The sequence below is a fragment of the Thunnus thynnus genome, chromosome 22 (assembly GCF_963924715.1).
Source record: "Thunnus thynnus chromosome 22, fThuThy2.1, whole genome shotgun sequence".
NCBI lineage: Eukaryota > Metazoa > Chordata > Actinopteri > Scombriformes > Scombridae > Thunnus > Thunnus thynnus.
This window is the reverse complement of record NC_089538.1, coordinates 18634469-18654239: the sequence shown is the minus strand read 5'-3', so window position 1 is coordinate 18654239 and position 19771 is coordinate 18634469. Positions and strand designations below refer to the sequence as shown.

The following is a 19771-nucleotide window of genomic DNA, read 5'->3' as shown; positions in this document are numbered from 1 at the left end:
TGGTTTCTTTTTTTTCTCCCAGCATCACATTTCCTGCGCTCATCATTACATACTTTTGAGTTTCTTTCCGTCTTGTGGCGCATTTTTGATAACCGGATCACCTCTTTTTCCTTTTCCTGTCTTTCTTTTCCGCTCGTCCCGCTGCTGTTTGTCGTGTCCTTTTCGTCTTACACAAGATAAAATCTTCGTACTTTGTGGGCAACTTTACAAGAAGCCGCGTTCGTCTCCTACAAGGAAAACGGTCCCCTCTGGTTTCCGCTACGCTGTGTTCGTCTTTTGAAGGTCGCCTGCCTGCATCGTTTTTAGCAAACTCTTCCTTTATGTCGCCTCCCGCTGACGCTGGGCTTGAGATACAGCCAGATGTGTCCGCCTCGTCCTGGTTTTCGGCCTCATCGTCACGCGTCTCGTTTCCCGTCTGCTCTTCATCTCTCTCAGACTTCACCTCGGTTTTCTTTCTTCTTGCTCTTTTTATTGGACTTAACCTGTGCGTCTCTGATTCAAGCTCCACCTTGTCACCATGTCTTTTCACTGGGCTCAATGTGGCGCCTGGATGTTCTTCCTCGCTTATCTTTTCTCCTTCACCGTTCACATCCGCCGTCTTGTCTGGACTTGTGTCTCTCAGCCCGGACGAGCGATGTGCTGCTTGTGTCGCCTTGTCGTCTTGAGTTCCTCTCATGTCCAACATATCGGGTTTCTCCGACTTCCTGACTTGTCTCGTGTTGCGAGTTCTTGACCTTAAGCTGTAAAAGTCATGAGATTTGTCGCCGTCATTCAGTATTTTCATTTGCTGCTCGCAGGTTTTCGCAGAGAGTGGCTCATTTATCTCATTCAGCAGTGTTTCCTCTGGCGACTCTTCAAGACTACCTTGATCATCTTTTGAGTCTTGTGCTGATTGAGTCTGAACTCTTGGGCTCGGCGGAGAAGGTGACACCTCCTCTTCGGCCTCGCATCCACTTGATTGTGTCTCATCAGCCGTCTCGCTTTTCTCCTCTTCATCGCTCCTGCCTCTGCTCCTTTTCTTAGGACTTGAAACTGGCAGAGTCTGCGGTTCACTTACGTTCTCCTGCTCATTTCCTTCTGGTTCGACTTGTTTTCCTCTCTTAGGTGAGGACTTCGTCTCACTTCTCTGCATCTCTGAGTGTTTGTTTTTCCGTCTGGCTCTAGTTGACGGACTTAAAACTGGACTCAGCTGCACCTTCTCTTCGGTAACCATGCTCCTAGTTCTTCGCCTCACAATACAGGGCATTCGGACCGCCTCCTCTTCTCTATTTACTCTCTCCTTACTCATCTTGTTCTGTTGTGTTTTGGTTAAAAGAGCGTTTTGTTCCCCCGTTTCGGCGCAGACGTCAGAGCTGTTGGCCTCACGCTGATCCCCTGCGAGTTTCTGACCTTGTTTCTCGTCCGCTGTCTCCCCAGATTGTTCAGAATTTATTACGTTTGTTCCTTGACTCTCCTCTTTTTTACATAATTGCTTTTCTCCTGAGTACCGTCTCTGTTTTTCATAAATTACCTCGTCCTTCTCTGGGGTCGATTGAGCCGTTTTCTTAATGTTCTTCTCGCTGGGTTTCTTCTCTTCTGCTGTTTCTGTTTTGTATTCAACGAAGAGTCTTTGGCCTGATTGTCTCTGACTGCGTCTGATCAGTTTGGTCTCTTTTTTCTCCTCCTTCTTTTCAAAAGTCTTTTTAATCATCCCTTTTTCTTTATTTGGTTTCCGTGTCACCGATGTTCTGACACCTTTTTCCGGATCTCTCTCACATTTCATCTTCGTCTCTCGCCGCGCTCCTGTCCTGAGTTCAGAGAAGACGCCGGGGGTCGCTGACTCTTGAGGGACTTGCAGTCGTTCTGGTGGCTCTACTGTCTGTTTTTCAGGCACCGAGCCTGATATATCGCCACCAGCTTGGGGATCACGGGAGTCTTCTACAAAAGACAAACTAGCTGGCACAGGAATTGCATAGTTGGTGTCGTCACTTTCTTTGGGTGGGGTGGTGAAGGACTTTGAAGGGTTTGGGGGGCTGTGGTGTTCCTCGGCCTCTCTTATCTGGGCTGGTGGCGGAGGCAGGAGGTTAAGTGTTTTCAAAGCTAGGAACCTCAAAGATGGAGGCTCGGGTGATTGCGGCGGGCTGTCGGTCAACGAATCGGCTCTGAAACTGAGCGCAGGATCCTGACGAGGGTCCTCCAGCGAGCCTGAAACCCTGCAGCTTGAAGGGGACTTGGAAGCAAGATGATCTCCAGATAAAGATCCATCCTGGAGCTTCTGGGACAACTGAGCCAACAGGTTGTTTGAAAGGTTTTTGAGGGACACCAAGGCGTCTTCGGACTCATCTTGACCACCGTCGGCTGCAGGAAGTGTAGCTGCAGGTGCCGCCACCAATGCATCACTGTCTCCTGCCGTCAACTCAGAAGTAAGACTAGTGTCTGGGGAGGTTTTGGCAGGCGACAGCAGAGATGAAGTGAAACTACAGTCCATGAAGAGGGAGCCACTGTGATGAAGAGGGCTGCAGTGTTCTTCGGGTAACGGAAAGCTGTCGTTCTCCTGACTTCCAGGTGTTTCTTCTAGCAGGTGTGAAGGGAGGAGAGGGGAGCAGCAGAGAGCAGGTTGAAGTGATTGCTCCTGCAGAACCTCCTCCAAAGTCTGCAGACCAAGATAAAAAACAAGAAGGCGAGAGCAAAAAATATTAGTTAAATGTCCCTTTTACAAAATTGAATTGTTGCTGAAGCATTTCTCTTGATGCAAAAAGACTTTATTGCTTATTTAGGAATATATATAGTAGACTGTAAGTGTCCTTTGTGGTTTACTGGCCTAAAAAACCAAAACACACTAACTACACTTTTGTGCTACACTGAGTAAATATGGGAATCTTTTTGACAACTGGCTGCCACATAAAAATAAAATAATGTTACAGTAAAGTGTAATTTGTGTGAAAACAGCAGGAAGAACCAGCAGTAACTACAAAACTCGAGCTAAAAATACGGGCCAAGCCACGGCAACTGCACTCTCATTACGCACATACAGCATGTGATTAACATTTTCTCTCTACTTACAGTGCACGGGTCATCTGTTTTTGATTTCTTTGGTGTTATTTTGTGTGTTCTGCTTTTGTCTTTTATTTAAAGTTGTTCATTTTAAGTCCCGAGTGTGTGAATGAATCATGCTGTTTGACTCCTATTTTACATTGTCATAGTGTTGTATTGTTTTATACCTGTGCAAATAAATATTTGTTATATAGATTTTATAAATATTACATAATCTATGCTGTAGAAATAGTAAAAATAGTGTTTATTTTCTTGAACATACTGGTTCAGATGGACCAGAGAGCTAAATGAACACCTTTTGTTTGTAGATTCTGCATTTTCATCTTCCACTCCATAAGAGCAGAGTGTATCTGCATGTTTAGGTATTATTTTGCTTCTATGGCAAATATTTTGAGGTTAATATTATCAGCCTACTAATTAATAAAACTAAGGTATTACAGTTTCCTTCTCTTGTGCAATTTGCCAGCAAGCCTTTTGCTTCTGTAGCACTTTTAACTACCTTTACATGACAGTAAAGTCCTCCTGAATACTGTCACACAGCTGTACATTGCTGCTGATGTTAAGACTCAAGAATGGCACAAAGCTGGTCTGCTCTTCTGATCCTAGATGAACCTCGTGCCCCAAAAGGCACCAAAACACTGATTTATCATACTTCACCTCTTCCTCTTGCTCTTTCAGTGGAATAAAGTCAATGGCCTCTGAATGGTCTGAAGAAAGGAAGGAATCAGTATGTTCTTCTATGTTCAGAGTTGACGCCACCTGACAGAAAGAGACGAGCACAGATTGAAAAAGCAGAGACATTAAGACCTTTTTCCTGAATTTATATATATAGTCTTTTAGAAAGCAGCAAGACAGCAAAACAAATAGCTGAAAGTTAACTTCGAACCTCTATGGCCTCACGATGATGCTATTATTTGTGTATTATAATGACACAACTACTCAGAGAGAGATGGATGATGGAGACGGCAGCAGGTTGATGGGATTAGTAAATTCAAAGAAGATTCAAAGTTTTTTTTTTTTTACAAACAAACAGAAGCTTTTGACTGTCTAAAGGACATTTTGGACGCAGGAGTGAATACTGTGTGTCCTGCAGTTCAGACCATCAATAACAAGCACACAGTGGCTCAGTACTTATGACGTTAAAGGACACGTTCACAATTTTTCATGTCTGTCTTAAAACAATAGTCACATGCCCAAATGAACGAATGAATCATTCCTCCTCTTCAATGTGATGGAGGACAAAGTCAGTCCTTGTTTTGAGTAAAATTTTATCTGAAGGTAAAATGATGAAATAAAAATCCTTCTTTGTGTCTCACCAGACAGTATGTTCAGCTGTATTGAAGGGTTGTAACAAAAGAGAGGGACTCTGGCTCTAAGAAGACTTTAACCTTGAAAGATATTAAATTTATTTGACTGATTTGGACGACTGAAGCCTCATAGTAAACTTTAAAATACTTTTTCCTCACTTTTTTTTTTTTTTTTTACCTGCTCTTGTTCTTCCAGTGCAAGAAGATCGATGGGAGCTAGACTGGAAGAAAGGAGGGAATCCAGGTACTCTGTGTCCAGTATCAACCCCACCTGAGAGAGACAGACGATCAGAGACAACAAAACACTATCATGTCTATAATGACTTTAATGACACTATTTGTGGCGTCTCAGATACTCAACACAGTCAAAATAATGTAAAAAAACTGACATCATGACATAATAAAGTCACCCAGATGATGCAGTCTTTTAAAGCAGATTGTATTTTAGTTTCTTGATGCACAAAAATTAAACCCAGTAGCAGAAAATAATATTGATATAATGACACAGCAGGTCGGGAATTGTTGCTGAGAAACACTCTGCTGCTCTCTGATTACATGGAAATGAGTTGAGGGGAGAAAATCAGAGAACAGCAGGTCGCAACAAAAACAATCCGCTTCCAAAACCCTCGCCAGTCGTGATGTTTCCGATGTGTATTAATAATGCTGCTGATAATTCACCCTTTTGACGAAATCCTCGTCCTTGCACAGCTCATCCAGATACTCCAGAAACGAGCCGTTCTCTATTTCCAGTTTCTCCTCTTCCACATCTCTTTCTTCCTCAGTTTCATGCGCTTTGGCGTCCACGTTCTCTTGGATCTGGACAGAGAGAACATTTAGTTGATGATTGATCACCTATTAGATTTACAGTACAAGCATAACGTTTCACATTGTAGAGTTTTGTTGATTAAATGATGAAAGATTCAACAATTTCTCTTTTTAGGTTTTCTTGCTCATGTTTCTTTCTCTCTCTCATGTACTTATACTTATATATTTGTGCAAGTGTGTGCAAATATATTGATTTATTCTATTGTTGAATACCTGGACATATACTGTAGTAGAAAATAATAAAAGCAATTAACTGCAAAAAAAGAAATATTCAACATTTTGATAAAGAGGCAAAACTACCTCTATACAGATTTTCTTCTAAACAATAAAAATCTTAGAGTGAAATCTTGCCTGCATGCATCATTTATGACATTTCCAGGTTTTTCTACATTTTAACAGTAAATCACATCTGTGCACCTCGGGACTGAGGGCGTCCATGATCGACATGTAGTCCTCGAAAGCGCGATTTGCCAGAAATTCCTCGTCCAAAGGCTCAAGAAACGTCAGGGAGGTCTCAGACTTTGTCGTGTTGTTGACGCTGTCGTCTGCTTGTAGTTGTTCCTCTCTGTGTTCTTTCTCTGAGAGGACACACAGCGAAAGGACTCAAATTAGGGAGAGAATAGGGACTGAAATGTGAACTCAATATTCTGGAGGGAGAAAAGAATGAAGGATAAAGATGTCTCTCATGTTTTTGTCACCTTCTTCTTTACAAATCTTTGACCTTTGACCTCCTGACTTGCACTGCTCTGCACTCTGTTCCCTCCCTGACGCTGCAGACTCTGCTCTGCTCGGTAACCTGGAGTCAGGCAGGTGATTTAACTACAAACAAAACAATTTATAGTTTTTAAATGATTATCTTATTTGCTGTGTATCTCTTACAGGCCTGGAGTGCAGGGCTGATGGACGGGGACGCTCTCCGGACACACGCACCAACTGGGACAAAACTGCGGCTGGGGGAGCCTGAAGCGAGCAGGTGAATCTGGGCTGAACCAGGGCTCGGTCGGGGTGCTGACTGGAACCAGCACACAGGGACTAACACCAAACCTGGAGTCAGGTGTGACGGAGAGGGGGTTCATATTCAGCCAGAGGGGGTCCTGAGGAGAGCAGGAGGTGAATACGAGCTCTGGGAGAAGCGGTGACAATCCCATCTGGGGGGGATCAGGGGAGAAATCCTGGAGGCTGAGAGGAGAGGGGCTAACACCTGGCAGGAAATGTAAGAAAGAGGGACTCCCCTGGTGCTGGACGGGGCCCATCGGGGTTTGGTTTGAAGCCGTCTGTGTCTGAGACGTCCTGTGATCTGAGTTCGCTGCTGTGCTGCGGAGCATTTCTGCAACCGTGGCAGGTTTCTGTGATGCCGATCCATCCGTCCTCGCCTCACGGCTGCTGGTTTCATTGCCGCTGGTGTTTAGTTCTGCAGGAAACGGTCGGTGATAACGTGGAGGGAAATGATATAAGGGCAGCGATCCTGACTGCTCTTCTCCATAGTTTAGGATGACCTCAGGCGGAGTAAACGGCACTGGATCCATCCTGGTTAACTGTCAGGAAATATAAATGGAAAATCAGTAAATGTCAGCAATTACCAAGTATACAAGTACTGAAGTAAAAGTACTCGTATGGAGAAAATGGGGCTGTGTCTGATATATTGAATACATTTAACAAAGTACATGATTAAGACTGATGAGTCAGTGCATAAACAGGATTGAATTGTTGTAGTTGGAGCTAGTTTGGGTATTCAGTATTCAGAACTTTTCTTTAATATTTGCATTTTTGTAAAATATAGGAGAGTTTAACCTCTTTGGGCCTCAAACTGTTTATTTATTTGAAACCATTTGAGGAAAAATGTTGCTTTTGGTGGAACTGCTAACAACACAAAGACATCTGAAACATGACAAAGACACACAAATACACACTGCAGTTTAATTTATAAGCTTATCATTATGTTATTTTATGTAAAATCTAAAGCTAAAGATGTCAAATAAATGTGGTAGAGTAAAAACTACAATATAAATAAGTATCAAGTAGAATAAAATGAAAATACTCAAGTACAAGCACCTTAAATTGTACTTAAGTACAGCACTTGAGTTACACTTCACCACTGCATACTACAACTAAAATATGAGCAGTGAAAATGTCTTTACAGGTCTGACAGTGTTTCTGAGTGTTTCATAATGCTTCTCCATGAGCCTTCAGTCTTTTCTGTTCTCTACAATCAAGCTCCATGGCAAAAAATCAAGTAATTTTAAAAATCTAGCTGAGAACATACTGAAAAAAAAAGACCCAGGAAACAATAGTTTTGATGACTCATTCACTGAATAAGTTGTATTATGCATCATCTGATGAATGAAATCCAATAAGAGAATACAATACACTGTGGTGTAATGAGGAAATGCAGCTTTTATGTTGTTAACATGGAACAATCAGGCTCATTTGACCTCTTATTTATATTCATTAACTTTTATGATTCCAATTAGCTTCTTAAGTGGACATTTTACTGCATATGTATGAAATAAAACCGTACACATATGAAATTGTCTGTCATCAAAAATCTACGTGTTCACACTGCTGCACAGATCATTTGACACTATTTGAAACATTGTGTTGCTCTACTGACATTATGTGAAAGTAACAATCAAAAATATTGACCACATCTGTATCCTGCCTTCAAGATAGAAGATTAAAGTTGTGGCTGTGTGTTAACATGAAAAGTGGTACAAACTGTGTCACTGCGAACAAAGGAAATGGTAAATAACACATATTGTAGGTCAATCAGATAGTTCTTATCAGTCCTACCTCTCTTCAACAAATCCTGTAAAAGCGTCTTCAAAATCAGTTTGTATCAGCTTCTGTTTTAAATATAAACTTGATTCTTGGTTTTATTCTGTTTACTTACAAATAATATTCTGAATATAAACATTCCAAACTAACTAAACTCTGTCTCACAAACTGACATTTGTTACTGTTTTGTAAATCTATTTTAATTTACTTGTATGTTTTTTTAATTACAGTATGGCAGCTATATTCTTATATATGTGTGTACTGACTCAAATAGATTATTTACAGCTGCAGAATAAAACAACCAGTAATTCACATACATGCTTAATAATTATGTCTCATATGGACCCTTCAATTAGACGATATGTCTGATTAGATTGTATTGAGATATTTTTGATTATGAAGTAGCATAAAATGATCAGTTGAGACTATTTCTTGATATATTTATTTAAGCAAATTGAGCATTTGAAGTAAAAATATTACATTTTCTTGACATTTTATCTATATTATTATTAAATGTAAATTAAAATTAGTTCTATAGTTAGGTCACGTGATGACAACTCATCTCCATGGCAACTGAGAAAACGCCACTGTGCGATGTGGCTGAGAGTCCCCAGAAGAAATTCAGTAACTAAAACATAGTGAACAAAAACCTCAAGTTTGAACATAACGGTGAATGAAATGTTTGATTTTGTATTTTGGAACTATTGTTTTATATTGTTTGTTTGAGGTAAAATGATAAGAATAACAAGCTAAAACTTCAGCCTGCACCTTTTCAGTCAATAAAGTTTCTTTCCTCGTTTATTTGATATAATCTGTTATGATTGATCTATACGTGAATTCTTTTGTAACACTTTTAAAATAAGGACCGAATAAAAAAAATAAAAATATGTGAAATTATGTGAAGAATTACTGTTATCAAGGTCAAGAATCAACCTTTAAGCTTAAAAAAATCCAGTTTTGCAGAGACAATAATTGAAATACCTGTTATTTTTAAGACACTCAATTTCCCAGAATGCTACGCGCCTCGCACACTAAACCGGATATCCGGTCTGCTACCCGAACGAGGAGAAACTTCGCCGCACGTGGAAAACGAGGTGATAACGAACGTGTTGCCTGCAGACTTTTTGTTTTCTCGATATAAAAACGACCTGTTTGATATTTTTTTAGCCTCTGAAGCTGTAAAACAAGAATTTCGTCGAGATGTTTCTGCAGTATCACTTAGATGAAAACGGGGACAGAGTCTACACCCTGAAGGTAACCTTATGTTTACATCCCTCAAATCCAACTAATTCTCTATAAATATGTTTAGCTTCATTATTAAAGTAATCACACTTTAGTCTGCCAGTGCTGAATTTTATTTGAATAAATGAAATCGTCTCTTTGCTTTCAATCGACGTTGATACAAGTTGGTATAAACTTAGCTAACAGGGACTTGAGACCGTTAGCTTCTGTCTTTTAGTTTTCTTATTAAACTTAAACAAAACTTCTCAAAATCAAACACAGAAGAAAATAAAACGGTTGTCATCAATTTAAGCCTCATCAGCAGTCTTTCAATTTAATCTCTTTCAGCGGCTACTACATGCAATAACAACAAAGACAGTCTGATATCTTTGGCAATACTGAACGTTATTTTAAGGGTCATTTAATTAAAGTTTCATCACATATCCAACACAACAACAACAAAGCTCGTCTTCATAGTGCTTGCAGGCAAAGAAACCCTCAAAATATTTCTTTTAGAATGATATAGAGAGCAGCATGCAACTCTTAGATTATGTCTAAGAAGTTTAATACATTTATTTCATACATTTAAATTCTCATATATAATGCTGGTAAGTTTTCTGCTGCAACATTTGCTTTCCCCCCCCACAGAGATTTTATTAAAAATCTAATCTAATGCTCTTTATTATTTCCCAAAGCCCAAGCTGACCTGTTGTCAAATGTCTTGTTTTGTCAGACAGTCAAAAACCCAAATATATCCAGTTTATCATCACAGAAGACAGAGAAAACCATAAAATCCTCACATTTGTGAATCTTGTACCAATAGATCTTTGACGTTTTTGCTTAAAAAATTACTAAAACAATTATTTCATTATGAAAATTGTTGCAGATAAATTTTCTGTCAACATTAATCGACTAATAGTTGCAGCTCTACTTTGATTATTGCTCTGTCATCACTGACAACTGTGAGGTATACACAGTACATATCTATAATTTATCATCTGCTTTGTAACCTTGGTGACAAGAGACTGCTGCAGTGTTTCATAGCGGGGGCATACCACATCTTCCAAACCCTACAAACACACAATGCACATCCAAATATACAAATAACCAGGACAAGAAGACAGTCAAAACCAAAAATTTGCACAGATGGGATCGAATGTGGGACATGGGCCTGTCATTACTCAGCCCATAGGCCATGACAAAAACAGGAAAAGACACCAAATGCCGATAAATACAAGTTATTTATTGTAGTAAAGAAAACAAACTGTAAGGTAACCTCGAATATGAGATGCGTTAGTCAGTGACGTCAGTAGTGTTCACGTGGATGTGTGGAGTAAAAATAAAACAAAGGCCAAGGCGCTGGTGGGCAAGAGAGCGAGCCAAGCTGGAAGCTGAGACGTTTATATCATGTAGAGCACTTGGCTCCAAATCTAGTTGGATTACTGCGATCGGCTCATCTGGCACCTCGAAGACAAACCTGAGTAGACACAGTAACTGACAGAGCACACAGCAGCAGACGGGAGCCGTCACAGGTCATACTCACATAAACGATGAAATTGAATAAAATAAAACAACTTATACGCTTTAATACACATAAAATTTAAGCATGACACAAGATAAAAGCATTAGAGGTTAAAATAACCTCTTTCTAAAGTGATTGTAGACCGTTCCAAATATGTGCCACATCGCAATCTTGTATACATATTACACAATATGCAGATACATATTCTAAAATACATCCACTGTTTTAATGATAATCTGTCAGCATACAACGATTTCTGGGATAAACAGATTTGAGAATACTGACATGGATGTGAACCTGAGTAAATGTGATATATTATTATTTAAAAACATCTTTATTGTTCATATCTTCCAACACTGAAATCAACTGAGCTTTTTTTTAATAACCTTCTGCTTCCTTCTTTGTCACCAACAGAAGGTGGCACCCGATGGGCAGCCCACCAGCTCGGCCCACCCGGCCCGCTTCTCCCCGGATGACAAGTTCTCCCGACACAGGGTGATGCTGAAGAAACGCTTCGGTATTCTGCTCACCCAGCAGCCCAGACCTGTTCTGTGAGCGAGAGGTGGAGAAAGACCAAGGACGGATGGATGGATGGACGGAGAACACACAAAGAAACAACAGAAGGATGAAGGCGAAGACGGGACCGTAAAGCCGAGCAAAACTCTGGATCACAACTTGTCAAAGTGCAGTCGGGTCATATATTGCATATCAGCTTCAACAACTAGGATGTTATAGATCTTATTTTCATGTGTCACAGTTTATTGTCATTTATTTGAGGTTATTGTTCTGATTTTTGTATTAATGTTGAATAAATATTCGGTTGATTGACTTAAGTCGGTTGTGTCTGTGTCAATAAGATAGAGGCTGGTGATAAATTAAACGGTAAAACTTGAATAAATGAGTGAAGGAACACGTTAAATGCAGATACTTCCATGCAGAAGCACCAGATCTCATCCCAGTTAAACACTTATGGGACCAACATGTTTGACAGCACTCTCCTCCACCATCAAAACACAAAATGAGGGGATATCTTAAAAAAGAAAGATGTTTGTCCCTCCACTAGTGTCCAGAAACTTTGAGAATTTGTGCTAATATTATGGCTACCCAGTGTGTTACTAATACACCTTACTTTAGTTTTTCCTTTAATTTGACGTCCACCTTTATGTTTCAATCTCCTCGTGGAGCTTTGAAGTGACAGGACGCCCCCCAAAAAACTGAAAGAAAAAACATTATTTATAGACTGCAATTTCAGGCCTCATCCTGGTTTTCTAGGACACACCTGTCTGAGATAATGTGCAATCTGGTGACTGCAAAATGGCCTTTTTTGTGATAAAATAGAAAAAGTACATTTTCTGCTGAATGTTGGCTTGTCCCCCTCCCCCCATCAGATGACATTATGTTAAGATAATGGCAAAAGATTTAAGGTTTAACACGTTTTGCTGATCCTGCAGCTTTTGTTCACTTGTTTTTTGTCCCCTACGAAACAGATTTATACCCTCATACAGTAACTGTCTACTTGAAGGTGAGCATTTTCCAAAGAGTCATCCATCTCCCTCTTGAACTAAACAACAAATAAATACGACAAATCAAAGAGAGACAAGATCCAAATTCTAGGAAACAGTGCATACAGCTCTGAAAAGAATATTAAGATACAATATTCCTGTGGAGATTTTGCTGCTTTTGTTATTTTTTAAATGGTCAGTATACAATGAAAGGGTGAATATATGGTTGAAATATTAAAAGTGGCTTGTACAAAGGCTAAAGGGTAAAGCTGACACCCCAACTCTGGATCAATAGACACAGATCTACTTGCTCTGTTAGACATATATATTTGATTTGATTTATGGATGTTTCCCCTGTGCTCAAGTGTTTGTCATTGTTTTGCACATAAAAACAATAATAAAAAAAGAAAGGTTACAAGATGCGTTTTAATGGAATATAAAATGGATTTCTGGTGTAGCAAACTGCAGAGAAAGCTTTCAGATTAATAATTTGTTTCTTTTTTATGGAGAGAAAAACATCTTTATAAACTCATAAACCAGTGTCACTAAAGAGCCTACGAGAGGAAACACTAATAGCAAACTAAAAGGGACTCATACATTATTTATTCTGTATGCACACATTAACTTGTGACACTCCCTATTTTGTCCCATTAATCCATTTTAACTCAGTATTTCTATTCAAAATTGCATTTATGTCACTATTGTAACAATATTTGTATATTAAATTATTAAAATTATGAATGAATAAATAATTAAATTGAAAATAGCAGCACTAAAACGCTGTTTGGACCAAAATTGCGCAATAGTACCTATGGACTACATTTCCCATGTATCGTTGACTGTTGTGTTCGACACTACGCATGCGCAAACCGTTGTAGCGACGGCAAGGGAGATAGGACCTGCGAGTCGCTCGCGCATGTTTTCTGTTGGGTCGGTTGGACCAAAAAAAGTGCCGAGAAAACCCGGGAGAGAAGCCAAACGAAACAGAAAATAACCGTATGGTGGAAGCGTTCTTTTAACGGAAACTTGAGTCAGGTATGCGCTTTATTTGCCAATGTTTTGTCTTGGAGATTTTCTGCGGTCTTTTTGTCGCTGTCAGTGAGATAAGTTAGCCGGAGCTTGGCGGAGTTGACAGTTTATCAGCGGGCATGGCTAACGTTAGCTTTCGGCTTCACCCGACACAACCCGCCTGTACTTCTACCTTACAGCTACCGAAGTGATGGCTCAGTGCTCGGCCAGATGCCGCTCTTCATTAACACGCTCTTTAATTTAAACCAAATAGACAACTCCGGCGATAACAGGCTAATTACTCCGCCAGTTTATCTCAAAATCAACTGCGCGCCTCTGTGATTTTAGCCGGTTTGAAATGCGTTGAACTGCCCGCAGCTTCAGACAGATGCCGCATTCCTTTTGTCATGAAAAAGCCCTCTAAGGTTAAAACAACAACACCTGCTCGTTATCTTCTTAAAACGCCAGCTTTGTCTGTGTTATAATAGCGAGAGGCGTTTACTGACCGGTTCAAGCCAGAATTATTATGGCTAGCTTAATTGGCTTAAGATGGGAACTGGGCAAAGCATCAACTGGGCTTTCCTCTTGTTGCTGGTTGGGACTAATTACAGGATATTTATCTTAATTGGCTAATGTTTGTTTAGGTAAATCCCTGTCCGTGGGTCATAATGGTTACAGCTGCATTAATATGAACCCCATCGACAAAGGCTGACAGCTAGACAAGAGGACAGGACGTTATCTCTTAATTTTGAGTTAATATCTCTTTATTAATAATTAAATTAACTATATTCTAGGTGTGACCTCCGCTGCTTAGGGCTGGGTCATACCCCTGCCTCTCAGTATCAGTGACTTAATGTGGTATGACAGCCAAACAGGCAACGTATACATCCACTAACAGTTGATTTAGTGAAAGTAAAAGACTGAATTCAGAAAATTGTACTACAAAAGACAGCAATGCAGCCTTTAAGATCTGGAGAGAATGAAATACTTGACCAGCTGGGGCTCAGTAACACATCATAATATGCTGTTTATGCGTTATGAAATATGACAATTATACATTGTGATATCTGTGTAACCGAAGATGAAATCAATTCTGTAAGGTGCAAAAATAGGAGGCTGAAATACCAGAAAGCAGAACAAAACGCTCCACACTTGGATGTCATGTTGTAATGTTGCGAAAAGCGGACAGAAAGTGGAAACTTGGGGTTTTATTGTCACCAAAAAACTGCTGCAAATTGTCTTCTGCAGAGAAGAAACCACAAATACTTTAGTAGAAGTGGAGTAAACTACCACAATGTTTTACTATTTTTGCCCCACATCGACCACAATAGAACAATGCAGCGTGGTTGTTAAATCGAAAGGATTGTTTAAAAAAAAAAATCCCTCCCAAAAATCCATTTAAGTGTAAACTGACGATGAAGTTACACCCTGTCATATGTTACGTTTGATTTCCTCCTCGCTCGAGCAAAAGGCATGCGGTTGAGTTGTTCTGGAGACTCTTATTGTGACCGCCTGTTAGGTGTGAAAGTGTTTGTCTAGACCAATAACCTCTCTGGGGTGTTTCCCAACCTTTTTCGCACGATACATGCAGGGAGGGAGGCTCCTGCTTCCCCTTTCAGTCGGCAAAAAACGTAGCTGCAAGTTTGTGAAAATAAACTCACACCCTCCTCCCTTTTCAACTCTCTCCCCTCTGCAGGGAGAATGAAAGACAAGTATCCTTTTTAGCGCTGTGCACCTTGCTTTCTCTTTCTCGTCCATCTCTGAACGTGGACAGACAAAGCGTGTGAAGCAGCCTTATAAAACAGGAAAACGTCCCAATGCCTCTGCATGCAAGGAGGGAGAGGAAAAAACAGCCAGCAGCTACTGGCACAACCGGTTGGAACCGCTCTCTCTCTCCCTGTCTCTCTCTCTCTTTCTCTCTCTCTCTCCTTTTATAATTAAATTATGAACTGAGCTAAAACAACAATTCAGCTATACCCACCTGTCTTGTAACGTCATGTCAAGACTTTGCACCTGCTTGGCACACGGGCCAACAGTGAGGTTAACACAGGTTACTGTTTTACACTTCCTTCATTTAGAGCCTGCATGCCGTTGTGGAAGGAGGATACTTCAGTCAGTCATTGATCTATTAGTTTTCCACAGTTAGTTTATCTTTGTAAGAGATACAACCCGACTGATACTGGCTGTCTGTAGCCGATAATGGCGTTTTTATACATGTATGTTTTATTCTGTAAAGATAAATTAGATGGTAATAATTTAAATATGTCAAAATATCAACAATAATTCTTTTTAAAGGATTTTAAAGGACATTGTACAGTTGAAAAATCAACTTGTCAGTGCAATCTGGTGAACAAACTTTGTAACACTATTTCTAAATGAACTCAAACTAGTTTCTGTCCTGCTGTTTCTTGTCACTTATCAGCTGCCATTTACACCAATACTGATATACCTGCGACACCTGCTAATATCGGCCAATTCATCGGCCTGATCATTTATCTGTTGAGCTCTAAAGAGACATGAATGTGCAGTTAATGCAAGAAGGGAAGTAGGTGGAAACCATGAATATTTAGTCAAAGTACGGCCGCAACTAACGGTTATTTTCATTGTCGATTAATCTGTTGATTTGTTTTCTCAATGAATCGATTAGTTGTTTGATCTTTAAAATGTCAGAAAATGTTGTTTCCCAAAGCCCAGGATGACATCCTCAAATGTCTTTGTCCTGACCAACAGTCCACAATGCAAAGACTTTCAGTTTACTGTCATAGAAGAACAACCAGAAACTATTAATTTGTGTTATATTATATTCATTTGAGAGGCTGGAACCAGACAATTTTAGGCAAAGTGACAAAATCGATTAATCAATTAGCGAAATAGATTAAAAACTGATAAATCAACTAATCGTTGCAGCTGTAGGTCAAAGCGTGATTGAGGATGAGTTGACACTCACTTTTGGTGAAATTAATGACGTAGAAAAGCATGTTGGGAGTGTGTGTTTTTTCTGATTTAGAAGCCATAGCGGCAGACTAGAGACTAACAATAAACCCTTTACCTAAAAACTGAGCCGCACTGCTTCCTCTTTCAGCTTTCTTCTATGCTTGAATTAATTTATGTCATGGTACTACAGAGAAAGCATTGTAAAACTGTTAAACTGATTTTCCTCACAAGTGAACGCATGACACAAACGCTGCTCAGTCGTTACCACGCCGAGCTACCGAAACATCCAAAAACATGACGTGGAGATCTGTTACAGACACAAATAATTGAAAATTACCTTTAATTTTCATTCTCTGAACATGTAGGTTTCTTACACTTTAAGATATTCTGTCAATTTATTTAAAAAGAATAGGCTGTTGTTGAAGTGTAAACTAATTTTTGCTGTATTTTTTCTCTCATCTCCTCCCTTCCTCATCTTGTCCATGTCATCTCCTGCTCTTGCTGTGACCACCGACAGGTTCTATCAGTAGAAAAACATATTTATCTCCAGTCTTAGTTATGTTTACTTGAAAAAGGAGCAGAGAGAAAGACCAGTTTACAAGCACAGAAACACCCATCTCAGACAAAAGTTGATGTTATAAGGCTGACTGGAGTGAAAGCAGTGAGACATTTATCTTGATCTTTATAAGGATATTTATAGATTTTCTGCAACCTCTTGATCTTTTTCTGTGGTTACTTCATATCTGACTTAAAACTTGTGGTTCTTTCTATCACATGTAAAACCGCTTCATATCAAACATCTGGAACATTTTTAAACACACATGCACTCAGAGAGAGGCCTGTCGCAGAGTTTCTTTCACATGCCTGCTGGCAGACAACCGGTTCGCTTCAATGGAGAATTGCAGCTGCAAAAGAGCAAATTGTAGAGGCCGCCGTTACCTCAGCATCACCTGGGAGATAGCCTAGCTCAGGTTAGCACCGCCCCGCTAGCTAGTCTGTGACCCCCCATCCCTCTTCTCCCGCATCCCCACACGATACCCCCCCTCCTTCCCTCCTCTACTTTTCCAAGAAAGTTGCTATGGCATCGGTACGGTTTACGGTGACGCCCACCAAGGCGGAGGACCTCCCGGGGCTGTCCGACACATCGCCTGACATCAGCTCCCGCTCCACTGCCCGCGTGCGCTTCGGCTCCAGAGAAAGCGTCAATCGAAGTGACCCCCTCAGCGAGGGGTCAGGAGGCCTGACGACCACCGCTACAGCAGGAGGAGGGGCCGACACGCCGGACTACAGCAACGTGGATCAAGGTGAGGTCCACACACACACACACACACACACACACACACATAAATAGTGTGTTGTTACTGTAGTTACTGTGGCAAGATTTTTTATGTTTTAAAAATGGCTCATAAAGCCTGTTCACACTTTTTTATGGCGGACAAAAGCACTGCCAGGAGCGCTTCTTGTGTGGAGAAATTAAAACCAGATCTACTCTGCTTTAAAACCTGTTGCTCTGTTGTATCTAATCCCACTACTTAGATTGACACATACAGTGAAACCACAGTTTAATCCATATGTTTGAGACACGTAAGCCGGGCCACTCCTCCCTCGTGAGTCATCGGCTGAGAAACAAGCACGTTGTGAACCTGTGACCCCTCCTTAACTTTTGAAAGCCCTTCGGACAGAGCGGCAGCATCTGGATTCCCACTAACATCTGTGCAACAAACTGAGACGACAGATGGTGAAAAATGTCCCCTAAACAGCAGTGAGATTATGTTGAAGGATCTCGTTTCAGATCTGCTGGGTCTCCACCTGGCATAAAAATCAATATATGATTCATTTTTTGGGCTCATTTAAATAGCGACAATGATAAATATCAGTGAAAATGGGTTTAAAACATCTTTAATGGATGTGAGTTATTATATTCATGACACGATTGTAGAGATATCAACCCAGAAAATGATAAATCATAGGTTAATATAAGACAGGATGAGACCTATGATAAGCATCAGTGTAATAATTAGGTTGCTTCCTTATTTTATTGTATTTCCCCACCACTAGGCAACAAGCATCACCGTCCACGTCACTTAATTTGTGTTTCTTTTGTGTTTTTTAATACGTCCTGAAGGGATCATAGCGGAATAAACAGAAGTTCATCTACATTCTTGTGGATTTATAAAGGAAGGGAGTATCAAGGAGTGACCAGCTAATATGTGGCACACTGAGATCTGACTCCACACTACAAATTCCCAGCAGCGAGCCGGTCAGATGTTCCCGTTGGCAAGAAAGATATTCAGGCTCACAAGGTTTCCGACATCTTCCAAAATATCGGTTTTATGGGAAGCAAAAAAAAAAAAAAAAAAAGTCTATTTTTAGGTTTATGCTCCTGCATGGCTCAAGTTTAACAATGTGTTCTTTAAATGTGTTTCATGACTTTCTGGGTCATTAAAGCTCTCCCAGTTGTTTTCTAGCTGAGAGTTAAAACAAGCAACAGTTCAATTTCACACAGCGAGAACAATAAGAGAGCGGTAGGCCTGTCGTGAGCACAGTGTAGGTTTCACTTCCCCCCTCCTCTGTTATCTTCCCACCTACAGTTTTTTTTTTTACTTAATAGAAGCTGGAAGCAGAAACCTTTTCATATGGATTCAGTTCGTACGTCTAGTTCGACATTAGCAGGAAATCCTTCACGAGAGAGATGAAAACGGTTGTCATGCGGACATGTGCGGTAATTCACTTTCCAAAAAAGTGTTTTAAGAATAGCCTCGCTGATTCACAGGCTCAACAAGAGGGGGGATATAACTGTAACTGTATTAGCAACACTGATCCACTTAAGCAGTTGCATAGTAGTAAGGATGCCCCATGTTGGTTGTTAGTAAGCTTCCATAAATAGAAATCGAGCTGGTTAATCCGATTTGAGTTTCGATCAGGCTGAGAAACGTAGAAAGAGACTTTGTTGCCTCTCTTCTGTCCCGTCTGTCTATCACCCGCTCCAAAAAAAAAAAAAAAAAAAAAAAAATCAGAAACAGCAGAGCAGCTGAAATAGAAAACCAGCATGCTGACAAGAAAAGTGCTGCTGTTTTTAAAGTTAATGAATCAAGATGTGGAAAGGCGATGAAGAGGAAAGGAGTCCGGCGGAGTGAAGCGGCGTTTTCAGAAAGGTCGAATGCTCTGTGATCCATTATTTTTGACACCAATAAAGTTTTTTCTATTGAATTTGATGTGCTTACAGCTTGTAGTCCACAAATACACACACACACACACACATCTGGCTCTAGCTGCTTTCTGCTTCACTGGTTGGTCACAGACACACACAAAAATAAAAGGCGTCATATTCAGGCGTGGTAACCTCAGGTGGAGGACTTCTCCTGAGGGAAACACACACACACACACACACACACACACACACACACACACACACACACACAGACATGTACAGCTGTGTGTTAAGTTGAGTGTGAACGCTGCGGTAGAGCAGCTGAGGTATTTACAGAGGACAGGACGAGACAGGATTCCTTTCTACAGTAATAACTCACAAGGGATTGTTTTTAGTTTTTATGTTACGGTCATACATCATGTTTGCATCAATTGAGGGCTCCAAAAATGTTTGATTATCAATTAATTGATAAATTCTAGTGTATAGAATGTCA

General features: G+C 40.3%; 3 protein-coding genes across 4 annotated transcripts in view; 2 read left to right on the top strand and 1 right to left on the bottom strand.

The window, feature by feature from the left end:
• Positions 1-3: 3 nt before the first annotated feature.
• Positions 4-8036, bottom strand: LOC137175118 (uro-adherence factor A-like). Its single transcript, XM_067580813.1, has 8 exons — positions 7956-8036; positions 6045-6700; positions 5864-5961; positions 5583-5743; positions 5019-5156; positions 4519-4611; positions 3691-3792; positions 4-2632 (listed from the first exon to the last, which is right to left on the bottom strand). Exons 2-8 carry the CDS (start codon positions 6689-6691, stop codon positions 98-100), a joined length of 3774 nt encoding a protein of 1257 aa, XP_067436914.1. The 5' UTR covers positions 6692-6700; positions 7956-8036; the 3' UTR covers positions 4-97.
• A 931-nt stretch (positions 8037-8967) lies between these two features.
• On the top strand, positions 8968-11516 carry nop10 (NOP10 ribonucleoprotein homolog (yeast)). Its single transcript, XM_067580106.1, has 2 exons — positions 8968-9194; positions 11098-11516. The coding sequence occupies exons 1-2, from the start codon at positions 9141-9143 to the stop codon at positions 11236-11238; spliced, it is 195 nt and encodes a 64-aa protein (XP_067436207.1). The 5' UTR covers positions 8968-9140; the 3' UTR covers positions 11239-11516.
• Positions 11517-13068: 1552 nt separating this feature from the next.
• The window catches only part of LOC137174312 (solute carrier family 12 member 6-like), a 28815-nt gene continuing 22112 nt past the window's right edge, over positions 13069-19771 (top strand). For both annotated transcript variants that reach the window (XM_067579512.1, XM_067579511.1), the window contains exons 1-2: positions 13069-13220; positions 16645-17431. In XM_067579512.1, the coding sequence (XP_067435613.1) occupies positions 17206-17431 (226 nt within the window). In that variant the 5' untranslated portion in view covers positions 13069-13220; positions 16645-17205. The remainder of the gene's footprint in view (positions 13221-16644; positions 17432-19771) is intronic.